At 38.6% G+C, this 27,091-nt stretch overlaps 1 protein-coding gene across 8 annotated transcripts in view; it reads right to left on the minus strand.

The window, feature by feature from the left end:
- Window positions 1-18,425: 18,425 nt before the first annotated feature.
- Window positions 18,426-27,091, minus strand: part of PJA2 (praja ring finger ubiquitin ligase 2) — an 86,893-nt gene continuing 78,227 nt past the window's right edge. For all 8 annotated transcript variants that reach the window (XM_024196945.2, XM_024196943.3, XM_024196948.2 and 5 more), the window contains 3 exons: window positions 20,304-20,418; window positions 19,861-19,982; window positions 18,426-19,116 (listed from right to left, as the gene is read on the minus strand). In XM_024196945.2, the coding sequence (XP_024052713.1) occupies window positions 18,988-19,116; window positions 19,861-19,982; window positions 20,304-20,418 (366 nt within the window). In that variant the 3' untranslated portion in view covers window positions 18,426-18,987. The remainder of the gene's footprint in view (window positions 19,117-19,860; window positions 19,983-20,303; window positions 20,419-27,091) is intronic.

Raw genomic sequence — 27,091 nt, forward strand, 5'->3', positions numbered from 1 at the left:
CAGCCTCACTGTTCAGTGTGGGCACCAAAACATTTGGGCCATAGCAGCTAATTCTACAGTCCTGACTCAGAACTTCCACTGAGGTAGGAATTTTTAAAAATGTAAAAGTAAATACAGCCACTTGTCAAAATCTATAAAGTTACTATCATGCCCTCCCCTTCAAATCCCTCCTTAACCCTCTGTCATGATGACTAACATTGCCATCTGATAATGGTTAGACAGGTGGCAAGCAAAGACTAAATCTCTTATGCAAAACATGCTTATTTTACAATCCTCTCATCCCTCTCCCACCCTATTGCATGTTTCTTCCACCTACTGCATCTTATCATAATCCTAGATTCTGTGCACCTTAGGCTAGCAACCCTTTCTTTTTCATATTTTTTTCTTTTAATTTGTTCATACATAACGGGGCCCTAATTCTTGACAGGGACCTCTAGGAAGTACTGCAAAATACAAATAATAATATAAAAATAATAATATAGGATGACTAACAATTAAGGAAAACAGATTGCAAATGCCTTGGGGTTAATGGCAAATACTAAATACTTCTATTAATTCAACAAAGAGCTATGTTTCTAGATTAAATTACATTGATGTGAAGAAAGCTAAGCTAGACTACTTTTAAATGATTATTTATGGGTTTTAGTACATTGGTTTCAATGGGAATTTTGCCTGAGTAAGGGATGAAACACTGTCCTGTTTGAGTTGTTTTTCAGTCACTGGCTAATTGCCGGCCACTTCTTTCCTATTTTTTTAAAACTCGTTCCTCTGAGACAGTACATTTTCTAAACAGACTCTTCATTACATGAATATCTGTATAAACCAACAATTTTGTAAGGCTTTCTCAAACAGAAGTTTACATGCATTAAAAATACCCATTTTTACATAATCCTTTGAAACACAAAACTATCTTCCAATGATTTCATTAAATGAACAGAATTATTTGTGAATGAAAATCTACAATACTTCTCCCCCCAAAAAACAATGCTGATTCTGAAAACAGAAAAAAAACCTGACAAACTAATCTCCATGACTGTTGGCACAAAGCTTCATGGACAGTGATCTACACATATCCTTGCTTCCCACAGAAACTGTCAATGTATAGACATTATAAACCAGAACTCCTAGCTGGAGACTTGGAGCTACATTGCAGTATCCACATTTTGACAGCGGAAAAAAATCTTTAATCTCTTTCCACTCCCTATACCTTACGGCAAATCATTATCCAAGTGCGATGGCTACCTATTCAGATCAGATTTTAACATAAAACCTACAGTGAATTAAGCAACACCTTTTCAAGCAGCATTTTAGTAATTTAACAGCATCATTTTGTTAGCTGTTTCTAGAAACATAAACCATCAAATTAACAAATATCACCGTGTTGTATTTACCATTATTCGTCAGGCTCTTCATTTATTCTTTGCTCTTCTTAATTATGTAACCACGGTATAGTAGCAATACATTTTGCAGTGTAAAGCCATAAATGATGGCCTACTCACCAGTTTCCACCAAAAATAAGTTCCTTTTCACCAGAAATTCTGTTTAAATTTTCAACTGCCAGGGAATAATTACTTCGCAAAATTTAAGGTGGACCAACCTAGCCATCATGCTAGGCAACTTCCAAATGGATTTGTATTTTGTTTTTGGAAAAGCCTAACTTTTTTTCTCATTTTATATCTGAGAAATGGCTAGGTCTAGGAACTTTCCCTTTTAGCCTAGTCAATGCAATAGTTGTGGTTTTGAGATTTGTAACTGAAAGCTATATGGGAAATTGAGATTGGCTACAAAAGGGCAGAATTAATATTGCACTTGGAACCTTAACTAGCATTTCCATGCTTTCTGGTACCTACATTTTGTTGTTGCTGCAATTTTTAAAAATACAACCTTCTAATTTCCTGACTTTTCAGACATTAGTATTTTAAGTTACTGGAAAGTTATAAACATGGTCTAAAATATGGAGAGCATTTAAACATTTGCCCCGGGAACCCTTCTACTAACTGGGGGGAGGGGCGGAATTTAAGGCTACTTTCAAATAGGAAACAATTATCAGGAGCTTAAAAAACAACAGCCCCACATTAAAACTTATATGTGATGCTGTAAAAATACCTGAACCTCAAAAGGCTTAGGGTTCAACTGAGCAGCCTATTTGGATACTTACTTTAACCATCAGGTCTCACAATCCAAGGCAGCATTCCACAAACTCTCCACAATCTGTACCTGCTACCCCCATCCAGTATGTTCAGACAGAGGACAGCGGGTCCTTCCCAGCCGCTCCAGGTTCTTTAGGGTAGGATTGCATGGATGAGATCAGCCTGTCAACCACTTCAGGAGGCAATCTCCCTCTTCCTCTCAGTCCCCCTTGTTCTCTCTTCCTCCCTGGGAGTGTGTTGTGCATTGGGGGTGGGAGGATAAAGCCTTCCTCAATGCCACCCCAGACCCTGTAATTCCACATGGTGATAATTAATGGTGCTGCAAGCAGCTGTGCTTAAGAGCAGGGGGCAGTTGCCAGCTTCCTCTCATTCTGCCACACAACCCCCAGTGGTCAGGGAAGTAGTGAGGAGTACCAGAGAGAGGGTAGATGTTACCATGCAGGCTCCTGCCTTCTCCACAACAGTGCACTCTAGTGGTGAGAAGCCAGCACCACTTTAACAAAAAAGCTTTAGGCAGTGGAAGTCACAGTTGTTAGGACAACAGCAAGGACTGTTAGTACCAGAGACAGGTTTGTAACACTTTGGCACGTTCCAGCATTCAGAGGCCCTTTGGGAGCTGTTCTAGGCTCACTGATAAGTCTGTTAGATAAAAATCTCAGTTTGCATCAAAGAGTCTGTGGCTGCATTTGTATATTTATGTTCTGACTCATGTTGGTGTTGAACCCTGACTTTGTCTTGGGCAAACCTACTACAGTAACTCCTCACTTAAAGTCGTCCTGCTTAACATTGTTTCGTTGTTATGTTGCTGATCAATTAGGGAACATACTCATTTAAAGTTGTGCAATGCTCCACTCTTACATTGTTTGGCTGCCTGCTTTCTCCACAGCTGGCAGCCTCCCTACACCCCACCCCTCCCCAGCGCCTCCCGCCTGCCGGCAGACCCTGCAGATCAGCGCCTTCCCCCTTCTCCCCCCGCCTCCTGCCCACGGCAATCAGCGGGCTTGCGGCATTTTGGAGGCAGGAGGGAGGGGGGAGGAGCAAGGACTCAGCGCGCAGGCTCCCCCTCCCTCCCCTGCCTCCTGAACGCGGCAAGCCAGCTGATTGCCCTGGGCAGGAGGGAGGGGAGAGGAGCGAGGACTCGGCGCACCTCTCCCCTGCCTCCCGAACACGGCAATCAGCTGCTTTGCGGCGTGTAGAGGGGAGAGGACGCAGCCTGTAAAGTAAAGGGGAAGGAGGTGGGGGGGAGAAGAGGTGGGTCAAGGGTGGGGGTTTGGGGGAAGGGGTGGAGTGAGCGGGCTGAGGGTTGAGCCCCCCCACCCCTGGTGCTTGCAGAGTAGGGGAAGCTGCCCTGGAACCTAACCCCTCCTATTTACATGAATTCTTATGGGGAAATTGGATTCGCTTAACATCGTTTCACTTGAAGTCGCTTTTTTCAGGAACATAATTACAACGTTAAGTTAGGAGTTACTGTACAACACATATTTTCAAACTCCACTGCACCGAATATAAAAATACTGTCACACAGTGTTTGATATAGGCCCTATCAGTACATTATTCCAAGACCATTGAAAACGGCTTCCGTTTTTATTCAAAGTCTAAAGGCTTACTGCTAGCTGATTAGCATTGTCCAGTGAGTTTTGTGTGTTTGTTCAGGAGAGAAAATGGGCTAGTGAGATCAATGTCACATGATCTACTGGGACTTTAAAAATCCAGAAGCTAGAGTGTGTGTATAGAAGCAAGACTGAAAGAGGCATGATAGGTATTAAAATTGATGAGATTTGCAAATTTCTCACTAGAAGCTATAGAGTAAGGACAAGTGAGATCACAAGGTAGAAGATTATACTAAGATAATGGTAAAGATAAGGATAATCACATTGAATGCTTCAGCTTTCTTGATAATTGCTAGCAGAATCCTCCCACTCTCCACCCCCATTGTACAAATGGCTAAGAGCATTATGTGCTATTTCATTTTGAGAGGACAATGGCCAGATTGTACAGGACACTGATGGAGGTAGGATATTGGTAATTCCATTGTATTTTCTATTTCTTATTTAGTGTACACTATTCCTACAATACCAGTATAAATGAGCTTGCCTAGCAGTTCTTCAAACGAAATGGGCTTTTATGTACTGGAGTGGACCTTTTGTGCATCACAATTCTTTATACTATTGAATATGGACAACCTTAAGTATTCTGCACAAAAACAGTGCAAAATTCACTGGCAAAAATTTCATTTGAAATACCACTACTATAAGGCATTTAAAACTGAAATATTTAAAACAGAATGCTTAACTTTTTTCAAATTGTGTACTCAGGCAACAAAACTGATATATGTATAAAAAATATATAGTTTGTGTAGATAAAATTAGGTGACATTCTATACTCATAAATAAGTTAGTTCTTAACTGTAGTGGTGCCTCAGTCATCCCTTGCCCTCTAGGTCGGAGGGAGGCCACACGGCCTCACTACACTAACAAAAGAGAGATTTTCTTCAACAAACTTCATATTGAAACTTTATTTCAAAATCAACATAATGTAGTATTTTAAAAGACCAATCATATGTAAAATGAAGGGGTGGACAACAAAAGGTTTGTGTTTGAATGTATTAATATATAATATTCAAAAAGTAAACTATATAGGAATAAATTATTGAAATTTTATCTTTATTATAAGTGACTTATGGTGCACACACTCACCACCACAATGCCTCATTGTGTCAGGGCACAATGGTACAGGAGCCTTTGTCTCCAGCACCCTCTACAGGCATCTGCCTCTGTGTGCAATTCAGTTCTCTGTCTGAGAAGGTGCCTAGTTCAAATCCCTTCATCAAGCGCAAACTAAGGTCCAAGGTGTCTCATCAAATCAGCATTTCTCTCCTCCAATCTCCTTTCTCAGCTACTCCAGTACTGAGTACTGGCTCATTCTTCCTGAGGTGTCTGTTCTCCTGCAGACACTGGCAAAGGCCTCTTCACAGGAGTCCCACTGTTCCCTATAGTTCCTCTCCTCAGATTGAACTCTCTCCCTTTTTATGAGGCCCAAGTGTCCTTTAAGTTATCACCTCATGCCTCTTACTTAGTCCTGCTCCTCTGGCTGAGAAGCAACTAATTAATTACAATACAGTTGCAATAGATGTAACTAGTGGATCAGAATCCTTTCTAACCAGTGATGGAGTTTCATCCTCCCACCACAGTGACAAGTTAGTGATTTGTTTTCATTATAACTAGATTCTCAACCTGAAATGTACTTGTCATTTTTGGAAAATATCATGAAGTATTTTGATCCTGGGTTTAGGTTAACACTGGTAGATGTTGCCCGTTCCCTGGAATCAGGCCAAGAAATAACCACAAACAAAGGTCGAACTAAAGCAGTACTGAGGGTTGATTTATTGCTTGCTTCCCTTATTTGCACAATTATACTCACACACACATCACATGCATATTGGCAGGCTGCAGTTGCCAGTGTTGCTTTTGATCTTAGGCAACTGAGACTGGCCAGGTTCCAGCTTCCCAGAGATCGAACTGCTAGGCGACGAGAGTCCCCGGAGCCCCTTCGGATCTGCGGGAGGGCTCTACTGCTTCTGGTCCGGTCCTGAGTTCTTGCTGTCGGGGTTACATCTCTCTCTGGCCGCTACTGCCATAGGTTTATATACAGTCCATATACACCTCGATTATCCTTACACAGTAATATTTCAGTTCAAGCCTTGCGATTGGTTTCTTACACTCATACTATCTCACTCACTCCTTACATATTGATTAAATATAGCTTTAAGCAAGCCCCCCACATTAGTGAGGACTTCCGCTGCTGTTTGTGGTTCGGACAGGAAACTGTGCAAACCGCACTTTAAGGGCAAGATAGCCGGCATGACAGGAAGTTGTTTAGACTGCTTAAAAGGGCAGATGTGGAGGGGGTGGGCCATGGGCTGCCCCTCCTCCTCATGAAGCAGGAGCTGCTGTTGTCTGAGGAAGGCCAAGCCAGGGATGGGGCTGCGTTCGGCTACAGTAGACAAACACTTGTCTCCTTCCCTCGAGGTATGTCCACACTGTACACCACTGGCAGTGGCATGTATGGCATGTGAAGTTACATGTCACAGTGAAAAGCAGGCTGCGTCCACACTGCCACATGACAATGGAAGGCTCTGGCAGTGGGGAGGCAGCGGGGAAAGGCTCCATCAGCAGAGAGTTTCCAGAGTCTATCTGTGCTGCCTCCCCCTGCCAGAGCCTTTTCCCATTGCTGAAGTCTTTTCCTGCAGCAGGGAAAGGCTGTAGCAGATCCCAGCAGCAGGGAAAGGCCTCTATAACAGGGAGATGCCGGAGCTTTTCCTCCACTGCCAGAGGCTCTGGCAGCAGGACACTACTCTGCTAAAAATAGCAGTGTAGGTGGTGGTGGTGGTGGTGGTGGGGAAGGCACTGCTTGGGCAGTCTTTAGGGTACATACTCTGAGGTTCTGGTGTAAATTTTACTTGCCAAATCAGTGCCTCACCATTCACACTGCTATTTATACCTGTGCTAGGGTGACAGGTGGCATATATACTCTACACACCACTGTAAGAAGTATACAGTCTAGAGATATCCTTAAGTGGTACAGATAAAAATGTAAATGCTTGCAAGCTCATAAGCCTCTTTGAAATTACTATTATTTTAAGATTTAAAACTCAACTTTCACAATGCTATCCAGCAAGCAATGCCATTATAAGTCATTTACTGATATTCCACATAATTAGTCATTAAGTCTAAGAAAAAAACAAAAGGCTTACTAATTTAAAGATAAAAACAAAGGCTCTGCATCTTTTTTACTCTAACAGTGCTCTATTTCAATACCAAGACGACTGGGATGGAAGAGGTTCTGCATACCTCACTGCAATGGCCTTTTGCATTTGGGACGATTAATAAATACTAATTTGATTCATTAAAAGGGTGACAGGGATTTTGGAGCATTAGATCCTTACCAAAGCTCGGTTCCTCTGTGGATACAAAATGTACATGAATACATCAGTTTTGTTAAGGCCCATCTAATGTTAGCTCAAATTGGCATTAGGTCACTTCTCACTGAAAATAATACTTTAACAAAATTAGCCCTTCTTTTTACCTGCTGTAATATCAGCTTGCTATTTTTCAATAAACTTCTTGAACCTCAAAAGCACTTTCTTCCCAATCATATAAACCCTCCTAGAATTTATAATATCTTCAAGGCTTTAAAACAAAAAATAGGAATTGTACTGTATTGAAGTGCATAAATGAAAATCTTGTTTAAAAGGGCAGGTTATTTGTGGAGTCACAAATATTATTCAGACATTTAAATCTGGGCAGGTACTATTACCATGTTAGAGTATTCAGAAGGATTTCGGGTGAGTACTGAAATTATGTAAAGGCTGAGCTCTGCCAACCTAGTAGTCACCAGAGCCCACTTGGCTCCACTGTCTGCTTCTGGAAATACTGTCCAGTGTCCCATTGATGAGCTAGGTTGTTCCACTGAAGTAGCTTTCCTGATTTTGGCACCTTCTGTCATTTTGGGTAGGTGTGGACTAGAGTAAAAATGTTTTTAGTATGCATTAGTTAGGGTGGTCTAATGAAAACCACAGTGTAGATAAGCCAAGTAGTACAGTACTTAGCATGTGTTAAATTGAGCTGAAGCCGAGGCTCTCCTTTAGGTAGAGAATTGCCTACACAAATCTAGTTACACATGCTCTTTTCTAGGGTTCAACTCGCCCAGCTAAAAATTACTAAATTTGCCGTGTCTAGACTCTAGTTTTAGAACATGTTGGATAAAAACAGCTTCTTACTCCTATTCTAGACAAACTCTCATGGAAGGGGAAGACTGGCACTAAATCTAGACAGTCTACTTACTATAGGAGGTGACAGCTTAAAAATACAGAGGGTGAGTGGCATTCACTGGGCAAGAAAAGCAAATAGCAACCCAAAACAGAGGACAAAGAAACTATAATTGTTTAGAAATCTGATTACTGTTAATTGAATTTTCTGATAAACATTTGCCAGCTGTCAAGATGAAACATCTGCAAGCTGCCTTTGAATACTAAGGTCTGGAGTTACTTCTACAAAAAAAGAAATGTCTTCACTCACTGGTATATGGGTGGGAAAGTAGTAACTTTCTGCATCTTCATGCAGAATGACAGATTCTCATGAATATGCATGACTATACAGATAATAATATTATGCCCTTTATATTTCATCTCCTAACACCTCAAATCCTGTAATTCACTAGTATGTCTTCTGTAAAGTAATACAAAATATTTTTAATATACATTGCTGCTTCATTCTTTTGCCTAGACATGCCAATTGATCCAACATTGAATTGTAAACCGTAATAAATGTTTTCCTATTCTCTTTCCTTCCCTTACACAACAAAGGAAAAAACAACACACTAGCAGCCTATTATTTCAATGCTAGTTTTTCCATATAACTTTGAGTATATACATTTGTCTATACGCAAATATTATTGAATGTTCATTTGCTATTTGAATTATTCCTCTTCTCAGGCGATGACTGTTTTAGAAGTTTGGCCACTCACCATTATCCCAAGTTACTCAATTCAGTAATAAATTCATTGTTTAAGTTCTGATCTTTTTGTAAGGAATTTTGCAAATTTTCTATACTTACTGTTATGGTTGAACCTTTTCCTGTCTCTCACATAGCTGAGATTTAATTGTGTGTCATGAATTAATATCAATTTAAGGGGCAAATTTTAAAATAGTGATTTAGGTTAGCACAGAAAGTAGAGAAATTGCCAACATAAAATCCAGTTCACTATCAGCACATGGTTTACGCATAAGCGGGTTTCCTAGGTGGTGAGCTGAAATATGCATATTTTATATATGTACAAATGGGACTCTCATTTGTACAAATGGAGGCAAGTGATTGCAGGGGAAGATAGAAGGGAAGAGTAAAAATCAAAAAACAGAGAAAGGGAAAGACAGGAGGAACCAGAAAATACAGGGAAGAAAACAAAAGGCAAAGTAAAGAGGCAGACAATTAATCTTTCTAGAAACACTGCCCCACGTAATAACAGATAGGACGTGTTACATGCAGAATGGCAGATTTATACATTGGGAAGATGCAAGAGTGACAGAAAATAATCTGACCTAACGTATGAAAACCAAACATGGAAGTGAAAATAGAGACAGAGAAATAGAGACAGAGTGTTGACATTTTTTTGGCATCAAAATGTTGAGAGAGATCTATTTTCCCAAAAGATTTATAGAAGGGGAGTCTCTGAGCCCCCTCAATTTAGGATTTTACCTTTAGTAAATGCACCTTCTTTTGATGTCTCTTATTCCATGTTCCCACATTTAACACCCCCCCCGCCCCCAAAATGTCCAACTATCTCATTGTAAGCATTGTAAAACCTGTGTAATGTGTAATGACTAAACTGGACACATGTTGGGTTAAATCTGACCCTCTGGAATTAGGACCCTCAGTAGTACTGATTATTATTTTGGTACTTTTCAGACAAATGAATTAACTTCAAGTACAGCAAGTAGTTCCACTGAAATGAGCTTTACTCACAGGAGTAAACTTATGCTCCTCTGCAAGTGTGTGCAGGATTTAGGCCTAAATTTTAACAAAACACAAAACGTGTGATGACAAAGTGAAACCAGAGACAAAGAGTCAGAAACAAGAAGTTCATGTGGTTGCTTTGGTTAATCATACACACCTCAATGACTTTGCATTTTAAAAAATAATTTGGTTTATAAATTTACATTGTTACTACTGATTATAAAAGTAGATTTACAAAACAGAGTAATGCTTTGCACTCTGTACAGAACTCATCTCCTTCACCATTGTTCATTGAAACGGCCCCTCCATTAGTACTCCTCTGTTGCAGAGCCTCTCTCAAAGCTTTCGAGCTAAGGACTGGTGCATTTTTAACTAGTTATTTAAAACCCAGAGGAGAGTCTCCCCAGGTTAACATTACATTAATTCATTTGAATGACTGGGTCCCATTTTTATGATTTAATCAGCAAACATTCCAAACTCCCTTTCCTGAGCTAATTTTGTGCTTCAAGTTTGTAAAATAACAAAATAACAAAACAGGAGTAGTAGTCTGTGTAGCTCAAAAGCCTGTCTCTTTCACCTACAGAAGATGGTTTAGTACAAGATATTACCTCATCCACCTTGTCTCGCTAAAACAGATACAATCAGAGATACATGAATGGTTCTAGCCCACTTGTAATGCATTCCACTGTGGTAATTCGAAGGGGCAATCTTCTTCCAATACTGCTCACAGTGGCATCTTCCTAAACTCGCAAATGTAATCAAAATGTCAGTTTAAGACAGAATTTGTCTTAAGGAATTGACTGGCATAAGTAAATATATTTATTACAAATCTATACAACTATTGTTGCAGCTAATATCTTTATACTATAATTTTCAAGAAGCATTAGAAAAACACACCCTGACTTCAAATGTTTGTTACGAGAATTCTGCTCATGTGCAATGAAGCTTATCTCCACTTTTACAGGAATTATCTTACACATTAACAGGTCACAGTAGAATACTGTTATTCAACTTACAAGACAAAAATATGCCTTTATTGTACTTTAAAAAAAAACTCATCTGGTTTTCCTATTTCAGGGCTATCAAGCAGCCACTAGCATCTAGCTGTTCTTAATCAGTGTTAGCGAGAGAATGTGGGTGAGGTAATATCGTTTATTGGACCAACTTCTACTGGTGAGAGAGAGAAACTTTTGAGCTTACACAGAGCTCTTGTTAAGCTCTGGGAAACTTAATGTTGCAGATAAATACAGTATGGAACAAGTTGTTTAGCATAAGTAGTTAACAGGGACCATTCAAGGTATTGTTAAAATACTAAATATTTCATCTTTTGTTTTCTTTAATAAAAGAACCTGGTGCAAAGTACCCAACCTTAAACTTCAAAAAAATTACCTTGCTCCTACAATAAAGTGTAATTGACTTTCTTTGAAGCCTCTGGGAAAATTTCTGTCTGAATAGGTGAAATATGGTTGTTTCACTGTTGAAAATTGTGCCCGTCAATTCTATTTTTACCTTTGTTTAAAGGCTGTTTGAGAAACATTGGGCCTGATTCTCATTTACATAAAGGTTCCTTTATACTGCTGTGGCAGCATAAATTACTTTTACATCCACTTTAATGCAGTTTTATGTTGCCACACCTGTGCAGAAGGACCTTAGTGTAAATGAGAATCTAGCCCATTATGTTTTAGCCTTTAATGTATGGGACACCACTAAACCAATATGCTTCTTAAACAGTAATGATTACAAGGACATCTACCTCAAAAATACACCTACTGAAATGTTTTAAACTAATAGTTAAAAAAAAATCACTTAATTTCCAATATGGAGTTTCAGCATTGAAACAAAATTTGCAAATACAGATTTCTTTTTCTGTGTTTGTATGGTACTAGAAAAAGAAAGGAATACAGATGCCATCTGGTGAAATTCCTCAGTCTACAAGCATGGTATTTAAAACAAATATCAATTATCAGGAAGTAAAACAAGGGAGAAATAAACATCTGCTGAACAAGAAAGGAACTGACAGGGTGTATTCAGAGCTGATAGAAATACACATCATTGTGTTTGATATAAACACTCAATCCCAATACAATCGTTGGTTGTATGTCCCACCATACTATACTGAACAGTGCTTAAGGAAGTGCAAAGAGGGCTCCCAAATAATTTCAGATGGATCAGACTTTTGATGGAGACTCACTATCAGTACAGTACAAGGAAATGACACCATGTCCTGGACTGGATAAAGCCAAAAATTACAAGTGGGGTTCAAAATTTTATTATACAATTATTTTGACATGAAAAACAACAACATAAAAAAAAAAAGCAAGCTGAGGTGGGCCAGGTGAATTCACTAGAAAATGAATAATTTCGTTTTTGTGGAGGAAGATGATAGCTCTTCCTGTGGCCCATTAATAAAATAACGTGTCATGGAACAAGCGCATAAGATACAGGTCAAATTCTGGATCTATATTTAGTTGCCCAAAACACTGGTAAAAAGTGACATACTGGTCAGGATTTTCAAAAGTGCCTAAGGGAGAGAGGCGTGCAATTCTCACAGAAAGTCAGTAAGAGTTGAGCTTTTTTGAAAATCCCCATCATTCACTATAAAAGAAGAGGTGCATCCAAATGATCACAACTCCTCCAAGGAGCATTCACATATTTCTAATAGAAAATAATATAAGAAAAAATTAGGGCAGCCCCCAGAATGTCAGTTTCATCTAGTTATTGCAAAAATGGGCACGATGAGAAGTTTTACGGTTCTTTCCAGAAAGTCCAATAGGAACAAATATTCCACTCTCTTATCAGTGTCTAGTATGTTGTCACCTGATTTGTTAAATACTGTTTGTTTTAAACTAATGAGCATAATCTGAAATAGTATTTGTGAGATAGTTGTCTCCATATTGGTTAACAGACAACCTTTCCTCCCACACAAAGGAGGTAATAATATTGCTGCAAGACTAAAGAATATCTTATAATCAGACAAGGATGGATGAAAGAAAGAGAAAATATCTTGTTTCTTTAAGTTAGAAATTCTGAGTGCAGGCATGCAGTTTGGATCATACATTATAACTCTGATCCTCCAAACACTTATGCATATTCTTAACTTTAAAATTAAGCACTTTAAACTTAAGCATTTGCATGTTAGAAGGATCATGGCCTATATTATAGTATTGAAAAAAGGAAGTCTCTACATGCAGTAAAAAGTACATTGCAAATTCCAATTACAGATGCTGGACTCATAAAGGTGTATTTAGCGGACAAGACAATCAATAAAACAGCATCCCTGAAAGGAAGAGGCTTCCAGGTATCAAAAACAGAAAAAAAACAGGAAAAAAAATAAGTCATTTAGTGAGCAGCATGCCTGGTTACTTTGGTACATTTGCATATTACACCCTCCCACATCAGTCTGCTCACAGCCTTTTCCTTCAATAGCAACAGTCCACGTCATATCTACAAAACTTCTGATTGTTTACATTTTGCTCTAGTTAATTTGATTTTGGAGCTGGTTCCAGTTATGATTTGGTGGGGGGCAGGGTATAAGAAAGGGGCTGGCAGTGTATTTAAATAGTTTAATTTACTTACTTTTTACTGTTGTGAATTTTAATTTTAGTAAAAAGCAGCCAGATCTTGGAATGGGTACTTCTATGATCTGTTTTAAATAAATCAAAGTAAAATGAAATGCAAAAAGTAAAAATATTAAATCCATCAAAATGGGACCTCTAAAAATGTAGGTATGATTCAGAAGAACAAGGTCAAAATGGGGACCAATTTTTGTTTCAATTAGTTTGGATGGGATTTTCAAAAGAATTTAAGTGAGGGTTGAACACAAGTCACATTGACTTTCAGTGTGAGCTAGGGACTTTTCACCCATTGCTCCTAATCTCTGATATAGTTTCATACTTATTAAGGCCAGAGGGAGATCGTTATGATCTTGATAACAGAGGCCACAGAACCCCACCCACTAATTTCTGTATTCTTCTGGTTGAGTTACAGCATATTTTTTAGAAAGACATCCACAGTCTTGATTTCAAGGAGGTTCACCTTGTGGAGATCCTCAATACTCTGCATAATCTCATTAAAACTGAATTCACTAGAAAGGAGTCATACGGGTAGTACCTCTAAGGTGCAGGAACAACCATGCAAGCAAAGAGAAAAACTCTTCATTTTGGCATTTTTGGTTTCTTCCTTCTCTTTTAGCTAAGATACGCTGTAGTATAAATAATATGTAATTCATCCCATTACAGAATAGTATTTTCTTCTTGTAGAGGGATGGACTCAGTCAAGTCTTTTCAATCTTTGATTACTGTGATCCTACCTGTTATGAAACTGCTTTACCGAATTTGTGTTATATCGGGGTAGAGGTGTACATATCAAAATTAATAAAAAGGATCAAAAAGTTTCCTCTGGAGGGTATCAAATAGGGTAAAACAAAATAAACAACCCATTGGTCTGGGTAACAATTGTTATCATATAGTTTTCTCAGAGCTTGATAAACTGAGATATGAACCTAACTATCCCTCATATGTATTATACAGAAGCAGGTACCCAAATCAATGGCTTTCATTATTTTGTTTTACTACCTGGAACTTCAGTTTTGAATTTTGATGTTTAGGTAGGTTGGCTGGCCTTGGACAACATGTTTTGGCAGTTATGGGATATTAATATTGTAGGATTGTGTGTGAGTGCACACATGTGTGTGGAACAACTAAAAATTCTAAAAAGCACAATGCCACTTTCTCAATGGCTGCCATTTCAACTGTGATACCTGGTATGTAATTTCTTCAGGATAAAAATACCCCAAGTGATCTATTTACAACATATATATTTCTCAGAAGGTTGTCTGGACACATATAACGAACCTCTGTAGTAAACAGAAATCTCAATCTAAAAGGATCTTTCAGGAGTTTAAGCAAGGGCAAAATGAAATTTCTTTTTTAAATCAAGGACACATTAAACAAATTGGTGGTCTGACTGCAGTTCCCAGCAGAGAGAAGTCTGAACGGACACGAAAACTGGATTAAACTACCTTCTTGCCCCTTGAGGAGGTTTCTTTCATTTAGTTGTGTCAGAAAGCTTGCACTACTCCATCCAGATCTACTTTGTGCACAAATAGAGAACTTACTTTCCAAAGTCCCTTTCTTTCAAGGTGTATGGGGGAGAAGTGGGCAGGGAAGGAAGAAGGGGGAAGGGATGAGGGGGAACCAAAGTGACTAATACTAGATTTTTGGCTAACAAAAATCTGCATTCTAACTTTAGAACTAGAGATGTTTTATTACAATATTAAGTGCAGTTTATATCATATATTTAACTGCTTTTGGAGAATGAATATTGTATTATTAAACACAAACATTCAAAATGGGGTAGTTTGTTGTGGTGCTGCTACTCATTTTTGTGGTCTTTTCTTAAGGAGACTCTGCAATATATTGCTGTACGCACAGAAGACCAAGAATAAGTACTTTTAAATAAATGAGCGTAACTTGTCACGTTACTTCTTTAACCATGTAGACAGATTAAGAGCTTGAAAGTTTTGTTTTAGGTAACAGGACAGGGAAGAATAGAAATATTTAGCCTGGTAGTTGATCAGAGTTCTTTTATAAGATGAGTGGACTATTCTCTGGGAACAAAGTTATAGCCTAAAAAGTCACCTTGAACTGATTATGGACAGAATACAGTGCTTTTCAGAGCATTTATGCCCATACAGGAGTTATTTTGGCCAGATATATTTTTATATTCAAAGCAGAAGCTTGCACATACATAGGATACTGCTTCCATAACAAACAAAACAGTAGCTATAACATTTGGAGAACAGTTCATCATTTGACTCTTCCTCTTTTTTTGTGTCAGATATAATTCGACTAGTAATCTTCTATTATGATCTAGTATTTATTGATTCAACCACTAGTTAAAGAGATATTTTGTGTTATCCCTCAATTAAAGACCAGGAGTTTGAAAGGTATGCAAGGAAGACCTACAAATACAGATTTAAAAAAGTAATCTTTTAAACAACTTTTGTGTACCAGCTCTGTAGAGATAGAAGGGAGCCAAGGGCTGAGACCAGCAACAGATGGCAAGAACAAAAACAAAACAAAACAAAAACCAAAAAAACCCTAACAGCTCTTGACACTGCTGGTTGAGTTTAGAATTGAAAATTTTGAACAACTGGCAAGCAGTTTCTAAATCGTAACACAGAAGCTGGGAAAATTCTCTTTGAAACAACTGTTCTTTAGGAGAAGGAAATGAAGGGCATCTTACAGTGCAGAGCCAGTATACAACAGAGCCAAGTAATACATATAGGCTTGTCAAGAAATCTGTAGTATTATCAGTTGCACATGTGCAGTAGTATATAGAACAATGACATTAACAAGGAGCAAACTCAGCCTTACATAACTATATCCACCTTTTTGCATGTTTTTCCTATGAAGGGGACAGGAATCTGTTTTAAATCCTGCACTTTCCCTCCTGTCTCGCCTCCTAAATCTTCAAATGCCCCAAGATTCATGTGGACCTTGAAAGAACCTTAAAGATCACACATCTGCCTTGCTGTCCTCATTTTACCATGGCACCGTCTGGATCTGTATTGCCAATGTCCAACTTGCCTGTGACTCCAAAGGAGCAGTTTATAGTAGGGATTCTATGAGAGTCAGTGCTTCCTGATCAGTATTGAATCTAGGTCAGATTTCTAATATGAAAGCTGGTGCGTCTGCAAAGAAGCACAATGGTTGTCACCTGCTCACACCCCATTCTGCCCCCCCCCCCCCCCCCCCAGTCTCTGCTGAAGCCCACTGCAGTGGAATTTAGATGTAGGGACTTTCCACAAGAAGAAAAATCATACTGTGGAACTGTGCTAACCACCTTTTCTGCATCTCTCTACCAGGATCCAACTGCTTTGGCTTCACTGTACCCCAAGGCAAAGGAATGATAGTTCTGTAGGTAAGCCACTGAGTTAGGACTCAGGACATCTAGATTCAACTCCTTGAATTCTGCTACATACTTCATGTATGACCTTTGGACAAGTCACCTTATTTCACTGTCCTCCTGTAAAATGAGAATAATACTTTGCTCAGAGTGGTGTTGTGAAAATACATTAATGTTTGTAAGATGATCACCATTTTTACTGTATTGGGGGCCATAATCAGGAATATTTCTGAGTAGCTGAAGAACAAGACCAGAATTTGTATGAAAAGGGGGTTATTTTCCAAGAGTAACTCTTCTCCAAGGACCCATCCCAGGTCTAATTAAAGTAAATGGAAAAAACTGCCACTGAGTTTAGTGCCCCAGATGTATTGCTCCCAAGGAATTATGTTGTAAAAAATATGTATCTAACCTAGGGGTCGGCAACCTGCGGCATGTGTGCCAAAGACGGCATGCAAGTCGATTTTTAATGGCACACTGCTGCCTGCCGCCTGCCAGGGTCCCGGCCCCACTGAGCCCCCCCGCCCACCGCTCTCTCCTGCGGGGGCAGGAGGCAGAAGCTTGGTCTTGCCGGCAGCCAAGCTTCCCCCTCCCCCGCTTCTTCCCCCAGCGTGGTGCTTTCCTGCCCCTCCCTACCCCCTCCCTCTCTCTGCCGCCAATCAGCTCATCGCCCTTGCGAGGGAGAGGGGAGGGGGAGCAGAGCCGAGCCACAGCGTGCTCGCTGCTCGGGGAGAAGGAGCAGAGCCGAGCCACAGCGTGCTCGCTGCTCGGGGAGGAGGCAGAGAAGAGGTGGGGACGGGGCATATCCCCTCCAGCCCCCTGCCGTGAGCACCCCACGAGCTGAGCACCCCAGCCCTCTGCCCCGCCCCCCCCCCCCCAGTCTTCTGCCGGCAGTGGGCTGAGTGGGCCAGCGGCGTACGATCAGCATTTTAATTTAAGTGTCTTAAACATTTTGAAAACCTTGTTTACTTTACATACAACAATAGTTTAGTTATATAATATAGACTTATAGAGAGAGACCTTCTAAAAAACGTTAAAATGTATTACCGGCACGCGAAACCTTAAGTTCAAGTGAATAAGTGAAGACTCAGCACACCACTTCTGAAAGGTTGTCAACCCCTGATCTAACCCATAACCATGGGAAGTTTTTGAGAGTTGGTTGTTGGAGGGAATGTACAATTCCTTGAGCCCTACATTCCTGCCATATAAGATTTGCTTTCTATATATGCAAAAAGAAGAACATGAAGGGTTATTGAGGAAATATAGTACAGTCTGAGATGTCTATTACAGTCCTTTCCATTTCTTGGTTTGCTTTTGGTTTAAACATAAAATCTAGTGCAGTCCATTGCAGCCAGCAGAAATACTGGAAGTCTAACTGTATCTTTACACTACCAGTAATGACTGTCATAATTATCTCACTGAACAGTTTATTCCATTGCCATATTCCATCCTTTGCCTTTGTGGTTACTATACTATACTGGATTTTTCTCAATTCAGTCTGAAGAGTCCTTACTCCATTTTTCAGACAAAGATTCCCAGACACAAGAAACTATTTTGAATATCTCTGCACAGAGTGAGCAAACATCACCCCAGACCCCTAAATCTCAAGACCAAAATTTTAGAATGGGATTTGCAAAAGAGATTAAAGGAATTAGGCATCTGACGCCCATTGACTTAACTCTTAAAGCTGGGATTTTCAAAGGAGTGTAAAGTTTCATACCCCACTTTTTTTTTTTTTTAAAGCCAGGACATATGCTCAAGAATAGTGCAAATATTTCTAAAAACTCCACATTGTGGTATCCATAATAAATAACTAGAGGTTCATACATATGGGAAAAGAATATTATGGAAAAAGTCATAAGATAAAAAAAGTGTATTATTATGCAGTTTATTTCCAATGAAACCAAATTTTACTACTGCTGTGATCACAGAACGTCTTCACATTTGATGCAAATATGAGAGATCAATTACAAAGTCACTTGGTGCCACTATCTTTGACAAAAACAAAAAAAAACACATTGTTCAGTTATATTATGTAAAACAGGTTATAAGCATAACTTTAATAAGCTCCAACTGCACTGCAGTTGCAAGAACTTGAACACATAAAGTGCCACATTAATGATCATTCTTTTGACAAATTTAACGTAATACAAGCTTTAGATATTACGGTTAACAGCAAGGTGTTCTACTGCAGAAAACTGATGCAAATTTTTCTAATTTTCAGTTTGAAAATGTTAGCTATTATTGTAAATCTAAACAGTTTAGAAAGTCTTACATTCTCTTTCTAAACTAAAATATATACTATATATAGCATTTATATATAATATATTTTATATATAATTGTTTTCACATTGTAATTAAAACAGAAGAAATTTACATTTTTAGTTTGCTGGGGCAACATCTCATTCCAGAGGTTAATTTTATTGTGTTCCTGCAGCACTGTGGACTGAAGGAGGGGAATCATGATCAGAGAGAAAGGAAGTAGCAGCAGCTGCTGCTTCAGGGAGTACAGGTGCAAGCACATGACGACACACCGGGCATGTTCCTGACTGGAAGAGACAAAAAGAAATAGGTTAATTGCAAAGTGTGCGTGACTCTACATGTTTTCCAACAGCAATTCTCAACTGCTTTATTCACCCGTCTTTTAAATGTCTCAGCCACTGAGGATTTCATCCCTGCGCTGAGGAGACAATTCCACACCAAACAGACCTCAGCCTAAGTTTTCCAGTGCAATTTAATGTTATTACTTCTAGTTAAATTGCTCTGAACCACTTTAAACAATTCCTCATCTTTAGTGATGTTGCACTCTTCACTCTTGTAGTTTGCTATTCTCTCTTCCTAGGCAAGTTATGAAGAAAAAATTAAACAAGTTTAAGTCAATTCCTCCAACCCAAGAAGAATTTTTTATCTAACCAATTTAAATTTTCTTTTTTCCTCCTAGTAATGAGAAGCACAGTATGGTGTTCTAGGGGTTGGTCATTCTAAAGAATATCGGTACCATCACTGATGCAGTCCAACATTTGGACTCTACACACACTGCAAGCAATGTCTAAATTGTTTATGGGTGATCTTGAATATATCAAATGGTCAAGACTAATCAACTTTGCTCCTTGCATACTCCTATAGATCTCTTTTCACCACCAACAAAATTGTTCCCTAAAATATTAAAATAATTCAATTAACTATTTTGTGAAATAATCTCACAATAAGTTTTCAGAAAAAGTTGCATGTTGTTCTAACCAGAAGAGCACAAATTCACCACTAATCATGCAAGCAAGCAAAGGAGAACTCACCTTCTGTAACCAAAGTGTTACACAGGGTTTGTGAAAGAAATGGTGACAGGGCAGCTCAGTTATTATTTCATCTTTCACATATTCACTGCAACAGATAGCACAACACTGCTCCTGACCAACCGCTTGAGGGGGGAAAAAATAAAAACATCACAAATTTTAAAATTTAAGTTTAATTAAAAATCAAGTGAAATATGTTAATAAGAAGATATCAGTGGCTAATCATAATATGATATAGTTTACCAGAGTAAGCAAGTCATTTTCCAAAGTACCCTTAAGTTCTACTCAGAGTGAACAGATAGTTTCTGAATTTACCACTCAGTATTGTGCTGCATAACAGAGTTTCCTTTAAATACTGTATGTACACTACCACACTATAACAAATTTAAGCTTAGATATTGCATTTTGCAGAAATTAAAAATTTTTGTGGGACGGTTTTTCCATACCATTGTGATTTTCTGTAATAATAATCTGTGGCAGACAGTCTATGCTTTCTTTGCTGGCTGGTGGATGAGCTTGCTCAACATCAACTGCAAGAGACTCCAGATGTGCCAAAGCAGTCTAAAGAGGAAGTTTTTTTTAAAAGGTTACATTTCATTACTCATGACAAAGATACTTCACATTTAAAAAACCCAACAGACAAAAAAATTAATATAGCTATTGTGTTACTTTGTTAAGCAAAAGGATTATGCAAGTTATGTAGAGCAACATTACTGCTAGATTTTTACAGGTCAAATGGAACAGGAAGTTAATTGATTAGCTACTTATTTCTGGATCCCTGGTTTCAAATATCAATTAGGTTATGAGCAAAGAGAGTTATGGTCTCAAGCTACTCCCTAATGAATATTTACTCATACCACAAAGTGGCTGAACAAAATGGCATGAAAATGTCTTTTCAGGAATGATTTAGAGGATGCAGGAGGTCAGAATTGACTGTTTCCTTAGTAACACACTGCTATTGTCACCTTATGAAAGCAGTACCAATGGCTTCACGTTAACAGATTTCCCAGTTTCAATTACAACATATCCCAAAACTATAAACGAGAAATTAAGGATAATAGTAGTGGGCTTGACTATGTATCAGCAGCAATACTAGTTTTCAGGAGGAAAGCAGAATCCATCGAGGTCATTATGCGGATGAGTGACATTTCAGGAAGACTCAAGTAATGCAAGGAGTTGGGATATTTCAGGAGATGGAACTGTTCCCTGTGGCTCACTACTCAACCGATGTATGGTGGTGAATGGAGAAGCACTATACTCTTTGAGGAGCCGTCTCTTGGTTAAGACTTACAACTTAAGATCTTGACCAATACAAGGTCATTAAAGATAACTTTTCATAAGAGTAAGGAGTTAACAACACTGGTGTCCCTGACCAAATACGACAGGATTAGTCACATTCTGTCCAACTAAAATTCATATTTCAGTTTCAACTAGATACAGAATTATTTTCTGACGTTATGTACATAATGTAAAACATGTTCCATCTAATGTGTAGCTGCATTTCAGTGCACAGAGAAGCGGTCCGCATGTAATTTTTACTTACCGTACCTTACAATGATGTTGAGTCTTAATCAATTGTTTGTAAAGTATTTTACAATTCCTGGATGAAAGGTACTGTAGAAATGTACTGGTATATTTATTATTATTTTCTTATTTGCCAACTTAAAGAATATTTATTGCACTTACAACATGAAAAGCTGAAGCAAATGAACATAATACTGACCTATTATATGGAGTGAATGACATGTTAAATAGATTTTACATCTTAAAGGTAGAAAATCCTTAAAAAAAAAACTTAAATCAAGCTAGAAAGCCAAGAATACTGGGATAATGGATCACAGGCAAAACCCCTGAGCAAACTAGACTTTGCAAGTCTGGAAAAACTGATTTTAAAGTCAGAAGTCCATATTCACTGGACCAGCTGAACTCCGCTCAGCACAAATCCAGAGAGGGCGGAAGCAAGGATGGCGTTAAAGCCACTTTTGAGAGTCCCCAATCCTAGACCTCACATAAATGACAGCAACTTTTTGGCTATGCTCTCACTTCTTAGTTACCATTGGCCCCAAAAACCTATTCTGGCAGCTGAGGATCACATAGATATAGCAAACTCCCCTGACACATTCCTTATGCTGGGACCAAGGCAAAGTGGGATTGTGCAGGAACTCATACACCTCTTTTCAAGTAGCTGGTATAGCACAAGGCTGACTGAGCAGGAGAGTGAATCCGGACATAAATGTTTTATTAAACTGGCACCACATGGCTCTTAATGCAGACTATCTTCAATAATTATGATACTCTTTCTTTAAAAAAAATTCTTATTGGGAAGTAAATAAATATTTATCAATATATATTAACAGAAAAACATGTACATGTAACATGTGACAAATGTTCAAACACAAAGAAACAAAACAAGTTAAGCCATCTTACACTGTGTCTCCTTGATTCTTCCACCCAGAGACACATACTTCATCATTAACAAGCCATCCATCTCATGAGCAAAGAAATAAGCACAAGCTACTCATAAAAATACATTTTACTTTTAAGAACGGAACACTAAATAAATGACATTTGAACAGGTTCCCAAGTTTCAAAGTTGAGGTTTGTCAGAAAGATATTGGAATATGCGTATCTAATGTGGAGTCTGACTGAATACCTGGCAACTCAGGTCCCTAGTGTTGAAAATAAGAAGTCTGAGACTGAGATGAGGCATCAATTTAATAAGTTTCAAAATCCAGGAAAACCAGAAGAACTACTTTAGATTTGCGTAAGAACGTATTTAGGTCAAATTGCAAATTCTTCAAATTTCTAAGGCACTTCAGCAGATTGAAGCAAACTAACATCTATTATTCCCCACAGTGTACACTAGATGATAAGAAGAACCATAGTACAACCCACCCTGAGCCCCCCACAACTTGCTGTGAACCAAATTTGACAGATTTCAATTGCAGGATGAACCTAACAATAGTCTTACAATAACACAATAGAACAATAGCAATTGAAACTGAACAGCTAAAATGCCACTTTAATACATATATGTTATAAGCACAGATTTTTCGGGGGGGGAAGTCAGCATCCAATTTAATTATTCTAATGGACACAAAACTTATTAGGTTTGAATAATCTCTAATACTAATATTTACAGAAAATGTTACTGAGATCTACAGCAGCCTAATTAATTACTAATTAATGTAAAATACAAAAGGGGAAAGCACTCAATACACTAAACTAAGGGACTGGTATGTTGGATTATATTTGGATTTACTTTGAGTGTGTGCATCTCAATCTTTAAATAGGGAGAAATTTTAAAGAACCCAGTCCAATATTCTAAAGGGTTAGAATTGGTTTCATTTATGTTCCTGTATAAGATATTATCTTTGAGTATTAATCTTAAAAATGTTTAAAACTTTAAATGCAATATTACATAACATACTTTTAAGATGAAAAAACATCAAAATCAAGAAATGAACAAGAAATTTGGGAAACCATGAAAATAAAAATCTGAAGGGTGACGCGGGGAAGGGGAGGAGGGGATTATAATTCATTTGATGCTTTCCCCCAAGCACAAATATCAAAGTAGTCCAAAGAAATGGCTATCCTGAAGCTACAAAATTTAGTAGTGTATGTTATTAAAAACAGTTAATGAGAACACCTGGGAATCAACCTCAGGCCTCTACTTCCTCCCCAACTGACACATTTCCTAATTATTGCTTATTTTAAAGTTTTTTTTGCACCTCCTGTCTATAGACTTCCAGCGAGGTTTCCACTCTCATCCTCCTATCTGTGCCTGCAACCCATCTTGTACTCTGAAATAAGGAGAAGGAGATACCAGCACTTGTTCTATAGGTTAATTAGAACAGGTGGAAAATTATCACAAATGGGTTTATAAGATTAAGTTTGCTGGACACAGAAGCGGAGCTTTCTTTGACATTCAGTAAGATTCTGGAATCTATTAATAAACAATTGGCTAATCTACCAATTAGAGGGGAGAAAAATGGATAGAGTCATGCTTAATCGGGACAGCTCAGTCTCTCCCTTTTCTAAAGTAAGATAAACTTGGATTTTTGCAGCACTACCATTTCACACCCCGTTCAAGTGCTCCTTTGCTACAGCAAATTGGTTTTGCTAGGTAGAGAGATTTTTTGAATAACTTCTGAGCTATAGTAGACTTAGATAAAAGTTAGGTTGTCACGGGGAAAAATATCTGGCTAATGAATTTGCTAGTTCAGATAAGGAACATTAGAAATTTTGGGAAGATTGAGGAAGGGGGTTTAAATAAATTAGTACCTCTGAAAGAATGAATCACAGTGTCACAAGACAGATAGGATTTTATTGATGATATAATTAAAATCAACCCTCCAGTTCCTCAAATATCAAAAAATGGTACATAATATTTCAAGTCAGTGGTTAGACTCTGAGAACACCCTTAACCTCACATGCAAAATGCTTCCAAACTGTGATACTCCTGGACACATCATTGTATTTTGACAGGGAGCAGCCAGTCTGCCTTTTATGCTACAAAACAAAATGCTCTTTATTATCCCATTTTCAAAGCATTTCCTACATTCCGTATATGTAGATAATCAGAAATTGCCGATACCTGTAGACGGTGATAAGTCATTTCCATGAACATGCTTGTTACCTGAATTTGAAAAGACTCAGATTAGTGAAGGGGAGGGCAGGATTCTTAACTGTTTGTACCCCAGAACAAGCTAACCTAAAAGATTATTTTTTCTGAAAAATGTAATTCCAGGGCTGGAATGTTTGTGGGCATTATGACAGTGATACTAAATAGGAGAGAAAACCTTTGTATCATTATGCCAGTATTTTGAGAAATTTAAGTCATTCTCTGTTCCAAGATTTTTATTTTATTTTACTTGCTTCGCATCCATTTTAGATTTTCCAATTGCATGATGCACCATTTAAAGGCTCTGTCTACAATGCCCTAAAAGCAAGATAAGGAATCATTTAAACTTTGTTTGAAAACAGTATCAGGAACACTAATTTCTAGCACCATGTGGCTAGCAAATGCGGGATGGTGCTGCACCTGTTCCACAGTGTCCTACACTAGGTAGTTTGCCTTAATTTAGGTAACACTAGCCAGCCAAATCATGTTAGACTCCATCTTCTAGAACAGTGGTGGGCAGCCTGCGGGCCGCATGTGGCCCATCAGGGTAAGTTGATTGCAGGCCGCGAGATATGTTGCTGATGTTGACCGTCCGCAGCACAGCCCCCCAGAGCTCCCAGGGGCCGCAGTTCGTCATTCCCGGCCACTGGAAGCTGTGGGGAGCCGTGCCTGCGCACGGTCAATGTCAGCAACATGTCTCGCGGCCCACAATCAGCTTATGCTGATGGGCCATATGCGGCCCACAGTTTGCCCACCACGGTTCCATAACCTTTTGTAAGAGAATTTAAAACATTATTTCCTGTTTTTAAATCAGGCTATGCTCATCAAACATGGGACCTTAGTAGATCAAAATCCAGATGACATCCAAACACACAGTCCTCTGGGTGGCACAGATTTTCAGTCAGTTTCCTTTTCAAGTTCCAGAAGGTACATACAAAGTTCTCCCAAAAGGAAACCAAGCCATGTATTGGATAATCCTTGATGTTTTCTGGACAATTTTTGTAACTATTTTGAAGCTGGGAGTAGAGGTGAGCCATCTATAGAATTTTGATTTGAAGTACATATCTTGAGATCTTCTCAAAATTCCTGTTGTTTCTGGTACAATCAAATAATATAGATGTAGTTTTTTTGCTATTTTGAAAGTCTCCTCACCACTTTCAACCATTTCTGAAAACAGTGGAACAGCCTAGCAAACATTCTGTACCTCTGAATGTAGTAAGTATGCAGAAATATATAGGATGCTCTATTGATCAGAAATCTTACCAGTATAGCTACAGAGTAAAGGGTCAGGAATTTAACATATCTAAAGATCACATGATCAGAGATTAAACATTTCCTACATTCAGTAAACCAATGCGGTAAGTCTATTCTTTTGGACAAGGGGGTAGCAAACAACAACCCCTGACATATGCCAAATTTTCAATTCAATAAAAGAAGCAGATACAACTGATAATCAAATCAGAAATGGGCAATATCCATTTTTCAAATTGCTTCATGGATTTAAGTTTGGAGAGGAAGAGGCACTGACATTAGCCATATTAAAAGGAAGAAGCTCTTAGAAGGACAGAGTTGGGCAGAAGTGCACTGGGTCAAGTTACAGAATTTAAGGAAGAGATCTATAAAAACATGATACCTATGGTCTCCCACTCATGATTACTGGAAATGCAAATTTTAGATGGATATGTCAATAGGTTTTTACCAGTGGTTCACATGGATAGCTATTCTTTACATCATAAAATGTTTAATAGACTCAGACTTTAAGGTCAGAAGGGACCATTATGATCATCTAGTATGACCTCCTGCACAACGCAGGCCACAGAATCTCACCCACCCACTCCTGTAACAAACCCTTAAACTATGCCTGAGTTATTGAAGTCCTCAAATTGTGGTTTAAAGACCTCAAGGTGCAGGGAATCCTCCAGCAAGTGACCCGTGTCCCACGCTGCAGAGGAAGACGAAAAATCTCCAGGGCCTCTGCCAATCTGCCCTGGAGGAAAATTCCTTCCCGCCCCCAAATATGGCGATCAGTTAAACCCTGAGCATGTGGGCAAGACTCACCAGCCAGCACCCAGGAAAGAATTCTCTGTAGTAACTCAGATCCCACCCCATCTAACATCACATCACAGACTATTGGGGATATTTACCTGCTAATAATCAAAGATCAATTAATTGCCAAAATTAGGCTATCCCATCATACCATCCCCTCCATAAACTTATCAAGCTTAGTCTTGAAGCCAGATATGCCTTTTGCCCCCACTACTCCCCTTGGAAGGCCGTTCCAGAACTTCACTCCTCTAATGGTTAGAAACCTTCGTCTAATTTCAAGTCTAATGCAAAGGTGTAAGTGTATACTAGGACTCAAAATCCTCAAATTACTCATTTTCATTAGGCTCGGTTATTAATCAGAATGCTGAAATCGTTGTACTGGTTTCTTGCCTTATAAGAAGTTGTAGCCACTATTATAATAAATCAGGTTTTCTGTACTGATATTAATTGTGTGTGAAAGTTTGCTCCTTTTTGTACTGTGAAAGCCAATTGCCCTCCAGCCTGGAAGGCACATATTACACATGCAGGGTTGATTCTTGGCATTAATAAAATTAGGACAGGATT

The sequence above is a fragment of the Terrapene carolina genome, unplaced genomic scaffold, assembly GCF_002925995.2.
Source record: "Terrapene carolina triunguis isolate 2854851 unplaced genomic scaffold, T_m_triunguis-2.0 Scaffold69, whole genome shotgun sequence".
NCBI lineage: Eukaryota > Metazoa > Chordata > Testudines > Emydidae > Terrapene > Terrapene triunguis.